Consider the following 9078-nt stretch of genomic DNA (forward strand, 5'->3'; position numbering starts at 1 on the left):
TTAAGATTTTATTTATTTACTTGAGAGAGAGACAGTGAGAGAGAGCATGAATGAGGAGAAGGTCAGAGAGAGAAGCAGACTCCCCATGGAGCTGGGAGTCCGATGCGGGACTCGATCCTGGGACTCCAGGATCATGACCTGAGCCGAAGGCAGTCGTCCAACCAACTGAGCCACCCAGGCGTCCCTATCAGGGAGTATTTAATTGGCCAAACTCCCTAGCCAGATTTCTTGAGATTGGGACTAAGTATGAGTTCTCCTTCAGAGGCAAACAAACTTCCAAAAAAAGGGGGGGGTGCACCTGGGTGGCTCAGTGGGTTAAGCCTCTGCCTTCAGCTCAGGTCATGATCCCAGGGTCCTGGGCTTTCTGCGTCGGGCTTTCTGCTCTGCAGGTAGCCTGCTTCCTCCTCTCTCTCTGCCTGCCTCTCTGCCTACTTGTGATCTCTGTCAGATAAATAAAGAAAAAATCTTTAAAAAAAAAAAAAAAAAAGGGATGTTCCTGTGGGCCACTCATCTTTCCCACCCGGAGCCTCTGAGGACAGATAAACCAGGGAGCTTCCTGTAGGAAAAGCTTTGAGTGGCTCAGAGAAAAGAGCTCTTGAAAAGCAAATGAAAGGTAAATCCCCCTGGCTCTTCACTGTTTGTGACTCAGTTTCCTCATCCACACTCATAAAATGGAAAATAACTCCCACTGCATTCATTTCTCTAGGTGGGTAGAGAAGCCAAACGTGATGACATACAGGAGAGGACAGCGTTTTATACTTTTTTTTTTTTAAGATTTTTATTTATTTATTTGACAGAGAGAGAGCTCCCACAAGCAAGGTCAAGTGCAGCACAAGCAGGGGGAGGGGAAGAGGGAGAAGGAGAAGAAGGCTCCCCACTGAGCAGGGAGCCCTTGCAGAGCCCAGCGTGGGGCTCAATCCCAAGACCCTGAGACCATGACCCAAGCTGAAGGCAGACACTTAACCAACTGAGCCACCCAGGGGCACCAGGACAATGTTTTATAAATGTCTCCAGGCAACACCTCCTTCCCCCCTTGGGGAAGTTTTGCCTCAGTTAAATGTCCTTTGGCCTCTGTACAGCTCACAGAGTGTGTGTCCCGGGGCAATTCCTTTCCAGACTTTTGGGAGTCTTCCTTTAGCAAAAAGAATTGACAAAAAAAGCTGCTTGACCTAGGCCGGAGGCCTCTCCTCCTCCTCTCTGAGAAGTTTCCCTTGTCCAGCAGCAGGAGAATTGAATGGCAGACCCTGCCTATAGCCGTGCCTCCCTCTCGACCCTTCCAAAGGAATGCAGTCTCAGCCTGCCTGCCGCCTACAGAGGGCTCCTGCTGGGGAGTCCATTCCCCTTCTCTCTTACTCCATTTGCAGTCACTATTTATTTATCTTTGGAAGTTGCAGGAACCAGAGCCTGCAGCCTGGAGAGACTGGTGGAGCCAGAGACGGAAAGTGAAGAAGCCAGTGTCTGGGCCCAGTGTCTACCTCTGACAGGGAGAGAAGGCGCTGCAAAGAGAGGTGGGAAATTGGACCGAAAGGCCATGGTGCTGGAAAAGGTGCCACACACACTGGCAGGGCCAAGACCACAGAAAGGAGGTGGCAGTTAGTGACCTTCTTTGGCGATACAGTGAATCATGAGGAATAGGAGTTCTGCCCAGGGATCCTCCAACCCAGGCAGCCTGTTCCTCAGTAGCAAAGGGTCTATTAAGGTCAGAAAAGGCAGAGTTTGTGGGGAAACTGAGGAGGCAGACATACTAGGTTACACTTCTTTTTCCCTCTGTCCCTAGCCCCATTCCCTGCTTGCATCACAGTCCATCTAGGATCCTCGGGCAACTTTCATTCCCATGCCCCTTTGCCAAGGTCAGATACTTCCCAAAGCCACCATCCCTCTGCTTCTGGAAACTGAATGCCCCCTATCTTCCACTCACTCCTCCAACTACCACAACTGACATTCATAAATTAGGTACACGGAGCCCCATGTTGACCCCAGAGATTAGATACTCCAAGACATTAGAGGCTGTATCCAAAGTCAAATAGAGCCATCTAGAATGAAGCCCTCCTGACTCACAGGCAGTGCTCTTTCCACACCCTGGCCCAGATCCCTGCTTTTCTTCCCATTTCCCTCATTCCCACTGCTTCCTAAACACACACCCCCCCACACACACACACACATACACACACACACACACACACACACACACGGATATGGAAAAGGTCAGAGGCCAGATCTAGCCTGTTGCCTTGGCCTTTGACCCCTCCGTGGCCCAGGGACATGCACCCCCCGCTGGGCGAGGTCACTGGCAGCTGACGAGGGTCTGCGCCTTCCTAAGTATCCTGCAGTGGCTGGAGCAGGACTGTGGGAGGGAGAGCAAGCTTACAGAGGCGCCCCTCAGGTCAGGGGCCAAGGGAGGCCGAGTGTCAGGGCGAGCAACGCCAGGGTGGTGAACAAAGTTCAATCCCAACCCCAGACGGGGAGCACCAGCCATCTCTGGCCAAACCCGCAGGTCAATAGAGGACCCAGAACATAGGGGTGCGGGCTGGATGAGCAAGAGCGAGGGAGAGTTTTGTGGAAAGTGGTGGTGGTTGGCTTTGAGGGCTGAGATGGGTTGTGGTGAGGCAGAGTCCCGGCGGGGAAGGGGGGCGGCGCGGGAGGGAGAAGCAGTGTAGGCTCAGGGCGAGTTCGGGGACGCGCGGGGCCTTAAGTCTCCTGGCCGGCTCTCGCTCGGGGGAGGGCAGCTGAGTGGCTGCGTAGCGGAAGGCGCTAGGGCCTCGCGGCTGGCGAGCTGGCGAGGGGAGGGCGCCCTCTCGGGAGGGCGGGCGGGGGCTGGCGGCGGCGGGAGCGGCGCCGCGCCGAGCTGCCTCCATCCATGGCACGGAGAGGCGGCGGCGGCAGCAGCAGGAGCCCGGCGCGATCCGCTAGGTTCCAGATCAGCGCGGAGCGAGCAGGCGACGCGGAGGGGCCCGGCCTCGGGCGGCCCGGCAGCACAGCGCAGAGACTCGGGCCGCGCCGCCGGGGGCCGCCCGCGCCGCGCTGACAGCCGCGCCCGCGTCCTCCCCGCCGGGGCGCTCGCCGGACATGCCCCCGGGGCGCGGCGGCGGGGATCCCGGGGCTTGCCTCCGCCCAGGGCCCCCCGCCCCGCCCTCGGACGCCCCGGGCCCCCGCTGAGCACGCCTCCCGCAAGCCCAGGTCCATCTGGCCGGCGCACAGACGGGCCCCAGAGCTGTGGGTCCCCGCGGGGCGATGGGCTGATGGGCGCCGCGGGACGCAGGATGCTGGGGGCGCCAGCGCGCCTGCTGCTGCCGCTGCTGCCGTGGCTACTACTCCTGACGCCCGAGACCCGGGGTGCGCCCGGCTGCCCCGTCCCCATTCGCAGCTGCAAATGCTCGGGGGAGCGGCCCAAGGGGCTGAGCGGCGGCGCCCCCAACCCGGCGCGCAGGAGAGTGGTGTGCGGCGGCGGGGACCTTCCGGAGCCTCCCGAGCCCAGCCTTCTGCCTAACGGCACCGTCACCCTGTGAGTACCCCCACTCGGACGGCGGGCCCGAGCCCCGACGAGGGGGCGAACGGAGACAGGACGGGAGGGGCGGAGGAGGGGGACCGGGACGTTGCCGCCACTTCGGAGACTCGGGGACAGGCCTGAGTCCAGGCGCCGAAAAGGGAGGCTTGGAGAAGTGCGGGGAGCATTAGGGCTCCAGGGGTGTGGAGGGAGGAGGGGGCTTCGGGGGCCGGCTGCGCCTGAGAGAGAGGCACCGCGGGCGCCCACTCACCTGCACAGGTGAAGGGAATGCGCGCCGGCGGGACGCCCACGCCCCTTGACTTTCCAGCCTGCGCTAGTGTTGCAGACTTCGGGGACCTGAGTGGGTGGGCTGGGGGAAGGCTCAGGAAAGATCGACGCCCTCGGCCTCAAAGGTGGCTGCGGCCGGTTGTTACCTCCGCAGATGCGTCCTTGGTTGGACTGGAGGAGTCTCCCGGGTTCACCCCGCGGGCTTGGCTCCTCCCGGGGCGGGGGAGGGCACCCCATCCACAGCCCCCTCTCCACCCCCGAGCCTGCCAGCCCCGCTTCCAGCCCGTCTCCATAGGGCGGGTGCGGGCGGGAGTTGTCGGAAAATCTGTCTTTGGGATTGCGGCGCTTCTGGCCTGAATGAGACCCCGGCGTCACGGTTCGACTCGGGCCCCTCTCCCTCCGCGCGCATCTGTGAAGTGAGCTGTACACCGGGTCCCGCACCCCGCCCTCTTCTTTGCCTCCTCTGGGTATAACACCAGCTTTGGCTGTTAATCGATTGACTTCTTCGCTACCAAGACTGCGAAGAAAGAAAACCGGCTGAGGGGGAGGCGGCTGCCTCCCGGCCTCCTTCCGTCATCCCGTTTCCTTTCTCAGCCCGGGCGCGCACTGAGCCCTCACTCGGCTGCCTGCGAGCGCGGCCCAGTGGCGCCGCACCCCGACCCCACCCCAAGCCTCCCCGATGGAGGGCTGAAGCCTCCGCGACCCCAGACCGCTCCAACCACGTGCTCCCAGCTCCACGCACGCCGCGGAGTGGAGGGTCCGGCCCGAGCGGCCCGTGCCTTTCCTGTCCCGGACCCAACCTGCGAGCGCTTCCCCTTTCCTGTCTTCCTGACCCCGGTGGCAAGCGTTTCCCCACTGCCCCTTGCCCAGACTTGGGGCTGGCTCACAGTCTATCCTGATTGTGTCCAGAACAATACAGTCATGCCTCTGGTTGGGTGAGTTCAGAGGCTGCCGGCTTCCTGACAGGACACGACTGGTCAGCCTCTGACGTTGGCGGCCTGGCCTGCATTTTCCCCAGCTGGGGTGTGTGAGTGTGTGTGTGTGTGTGTGTGTGTGTGTGTGTGTGCAGACACGCTGAGTGTATGTGTGTGCATTAGGGGGGTGGAGGCAATGTGTCTGCTCTCTCCCACGTCCCAGCAGCAGCTCTGGGATATGGTGGTGGCCTGGGAAGGCAGCTAGGGGGGCTCAGCCCTGGTCTCTTTGATTGTCCACTGGTGTTGAAGGGTCCAGAAAGGCCCGTACATTCCCCAGCGCACTTAGATTTGGAGGAGAAATATGCTTGCTGTGTGGAATGGTTGGGCCCCTGTCTCTGTGAGCCCCTGCTGGGCCATGATAACTTGGTTCAAGAGAGGGGTGTGTGTGTGTGTGTGTGTGTGTGTGTGTGTGTGTGTGTGTGTCTACTCGATCTTGTGGTTGTACTCACACACATATGTGGGACACCATCTCTCTGTGTGTCTGCTTGTTGGGATTAAGGAATCCACACATACTGAAGACAGAAAAGAGGAGGAAAACATTAAAAGGTGGTTTTGCAGTACATCTTAGAATGATTTGGTAACTAATGCTTTCCAGCCATAGCTAATTCCCATCGACGCCACTCCAAGGAGTGAGCACAGCCAACCCTTGGCGAGAATATACTGTGACAGGGTGTCAGCAAACACAAATGCTAGATCACCTTCCCAACCCAAACTGCTCCCAGAGGAAGGGCCCCTTCTTTGTCCCAGGCCTCTCACCCAGCTGGGTTAAGATACCTTCCAAAGGAACAGCCAACACCTTACCACCACCAGCACCCCGCTACGCCCCTGCAGCCTAGCTGGGCATCCCGACAGCAACAGTAGGGAGGGCCCTAGAAGCTTCGGAGAGCCCGCTGGCCCCTCAGCCTGGAGTATGCCTGAATCCCAGCCACAGACATATTTCTTGGGCTCCCTCCAGGCTCCACCTAAACTGACCCTGATTGCTGGGCCCCGGTTCTTTCCCCAGGGCTCAGCCCCTCCAGCGTACCCATCCCTACCCAGCATGCCTCTTGAGGGAAGAAGGAAGAGACATGCTAGGAAGGGACTTCAGCCTGGCAGCAAAACAGGAGGCCAGGAGTTTGAGAACTTTCTCCACACCTTCCCAGACGCCTCCTCCTTACTCTTTGTGTTTCTACACAGATTTCCCCGTGCCATCTTTTTGTCTGTCACCTGGTGGAAACAACAGAACTTTCACAGATCAATTTTTGCACCCCCTGGCTTTATCTCCTTCCTCCTCCCCTCTTTTCCTCCGGCATGGGCCACCCAGTCCCAGTCCCCTTCACACCCCACCCTGCTCGCTTGGGTCCTCAGGGACCCAGGACTCCACCTTGGAAAGCCTGGTAGGCTCCAGTGCTGGGACTCCTCAGGCCAAGAAGTGCTAGAAAAGGTGCCTGTCTGCAAGGAGCCTCTTGTCTCTGCTCAGAGAAAGCTTCCAGGCAGTTCTGGGGCAATTCCGTAACTAGTCCTGTTTACTGCCCTGAAAGCCCTTCCACCCTATTATCCCACTTTCTGCCTTTTTGTAGACTTTGTGCCCCCTCTCCCCACTCTTTGCTTTTCCCCCTTCTAATGGATCTTCATTCGCAGTTTTCCAGGAAAGCAGAACTCTTGGCTCCCTTCCTGATCCATCTGTCCCACCCCTCAGCTCGGTCTGCAGTCCTGCAGCTGAGGGGGGTCTGCAGTCCATGCTCCTGTCCAGAGCAGGGGGCTTTCTGACTCACCCCCAAGGGGAAAGGTCTCATAGGAGATGGTGAATTTTGGGGAGAGCCTAGGTACGGGAGGGAGATGAAGACCCCTGTGAACCCCCCACCCATCCCTGGACAGCAGCTGATGGGGCTCCCCTTCTGCTTCTCTGCTCTGGGAGTGAGAGGAAGAGGGAGGGGGATAATAAGGAATTCTAGGAAAGGACTGATAATAGGTAACTCCAAAAGGAAATCGCCTACAAGGACCTTCTGGGACATCCCAGCAGCCTCTCAGAGGATCCCAGCCAGGGTCGTAAATTCCTAGACCAGCTGCACTGAAAAGGCCCTCACAGATCAGCAAATCCAGCCCCTGCGTCTTGGTCTTAGGGCTGAGCAAACTGAGGCCAGGAGGGGAGGGCCTGGTGTCCTGACCCTAGATGACGCCAGGAGCAGCTGGTTGGGTTATCTTACACTTCTCTTGGGTGAGGGACTTGCTGTTCACCTGGCTGGACTTGGGACCCAAGGGACACAAAGCCACTTTTTAAAAAACCCAGTTCCTTCCCAGCAGAACCAAGGCCCTTTTGACCAGGGAACATTCCCAGGCTGGGTGGAGAGGAGGCAGGCAAGGTACAGGTCATTCTGGATTCTCCCAGAACCCACAAACCCTTGTCCGCTTCGCCTCTCCTTTCTGGGGCAGGAGCTGCCCACCACATCAGCAGCCCACACAGGGGAGAAGGGGCGATTGCCATTCAGATGCAGCTAGTGGTGGCCAGATCCTTTCGCTGGGGTTTGAGGGTCTCTAGAGACAGCATGGGGTGAAGGTGAGGCTCTTTCACTGCCCCTGTGCTTGCTCTAGCCTCAGAAAAACTGGTTCTCGAACACAGATCTCCCTCTGGACTGGCCCCTCCCCTCAGTGCCCCTCACCCCAGCTGCCAGGATCCAGTTAGGGGAGTTGGGGGCAAAGTGTGCCAACTGCCTTGCACATAGCCTGAGGGGAGTGGAAAGATGCTGGCTGGAGGGGCGGGTCCTTGCCAGCTTCCCCACCCCCTTCTCTTCCACCCTCTTTCCCCCATATGGTTCTCATAAGGTCTGGGCTCAGAGACAGCAGCCAGAGGAAGTGGCTGTGTACAGAGAGCTTTTGTGCAGGAGAGGAGGGGGAGGGGGAGAGAGCGGAGCAAAAGAAGGAAAGAAAAGAGGGAAGAGGCTGAGGATGGAAGGTGGGAGGCAGCTGGGAGACTGGGGCACACCGCCTTACCCTCCCGAGGCTGGGGCTCAGCTGCAGCACGCCCAGTGGGGACTCCTCACCCCGCCTGCGCCTGCCTGAACGAGGAGCCCAGAAAAAATCCACGGTCCCCTTGGACTTCGCAACTATGTGCAGGAGAAGCTGGCAGCAGCCAGCCCCTTCCCAGAGCTCCTGGGGACCCTTTGGGCTCCCTCATGTGCAGGATGTCAGGGTCCGTGGTCCCATCTCAGGGCAAGCTCTGGGCAGAGATCAGAGCCCTCTGGGGTTTACTGGTTGAGTCCTCATTGCGCCAAAGAGACTGGAGAGGCCACCACACTGAACTCCAAAGACAACCCCTATAATTCAGCATCCCAGTGGTTCCAGGACCCAGAATGGGTAATTTGGCCTGAATTACTCAGAACATGTGCATGAACCCAGCCACTTCTGATCCCCAAGGAGGTCCCTTCCCACCGACTCCCACCAACTCTCCCCTGGATTACCTTCCTTGGTGGGGGGAGGGGGTGGTGGGCAATCCCTAGCCCTGGGGGGGTGAGTCTGAGAATTTCCCCCAAAGGCACAGACAAACCAGTGTAATTTGAACCTGACCATAAATTGACCCTTAAATTGGGGGTCATATTTTTAAAGGGAGAGAGTTTCCAAGCTTATGCCACAGGAGAAATCATTGGGATAAGAATGCTTTCCTGAAGGAGAAGTTCCAACCACCTCGGAGTTGCTCCATGTCCTTCCCTCCGGTGGGCTCTCCTCACCAGATCCCAGAGAGGGGCGATGAGCTCCCCAGTGCCACACAGCCTGGACCAGTCCTCCTCACTCCTTTGTGACCCTGAGCTAGAGGTCCCTGCCCCCACAGCCCACCAGGAGAGCAGGGGAGAAGAGGAGAGGGAAATGGCACTGGGCTGAGGAACTAGAAGGAAAGTCCGGTAAGGGCTCGGAAGGGGCGGCTTGGAGGGGCTGTTTATTTTCATTCCCCCAGCCCAGCGCTCTGTTCTATTTAGAGCTCAGACACTGACAGGACAAAGCTGCCTCCTCCCCTTCCTCCCTCCTCTGGCGGGCCCCCATCCTTCCCAAACTCCAGAACATTCCTTTGCTTTTAGGACTGGGTAATGGGGGTGGGGGAGCAGAGAAACGGTGGAGTGTAGCTAACTCGGGCAACCTCCCAGGACCCAGCTTCCTTAGCCCTGGGAGTGGGGAGGGACCATGGGAGAGGGGAGGGAAGGGGTGTGCAAGATGGATGAGAGCAGGTGAGGGGCAGGGGAACCAGTCTGTCACTGAGGAGCGGCGAATGGGGCGGAGAGAGGACTGAGGAGGAGTTCCAGCCTGAACTTGAGGGGCCAGACATCTCCCAGCTGGAAAGGGAAGGGAAAGTCTGAGAGCCCC

The 9078-nt window shown here is 58.8% G+C and overlaps 1 protein-coding gene and 1 long non-coding RNA gene across 3 annotated transcripts in view; one reads left to right on the forward strand and one right to left on the reverse strand.

The window, feature by feature from the left end:
- Window positions 1-3908, reverse strand: part of LOC132006542 (uncharacterized) — a 12525-nt gene extending 8617 nt beyond the window's left edge. The window contains exon 1 of the long non-coding RNA XR_009401130.1: window positions 3756-3908. This is a non-coding gene — a long non-coding RNA (uncharacterized LOC132006542). The remainder of the gene's footprint in view (window positions 1-3755) is intronic.
- The window catches only part of ADGRA2 (adhesion G protein-coupled receptor A2), a 34406-nt gene continuing 28368 nt past the window's right edge, over window positions 3041-9078 (forward strand). The window contains exon 1 of one of the 2 annotated variants that reach the window (XM_059384396.1): window positions 3041-3502. In XM_059384396.1, the coding sequence (XP_059240379.1) occupies window positions 3240-3502 (263 nt within the window). In that variant the 5' untranslated portion in view covers window positions 3041-3239. The remainder of the gene's footprint in view (window positions 3503-9078) is intronic. The other variant, XM_059384397.1, reaches the window with a different exon arrangement.

This window comes from Mustela nigripes, chromosome 18 (assembly GCF_022355385.1).
Source record: "Mustela nigripes isolate SB6536 chromosome 18, MUSNIG.SB6536, whole genome shotgun sequence".
In the NCBI taxonomy this organism is placed as follows: Eukaryota; Metazoa; Chordata; class Mammalia; order Carnivora; family Mustelidae; genus Mustela; species Mustela nigripes.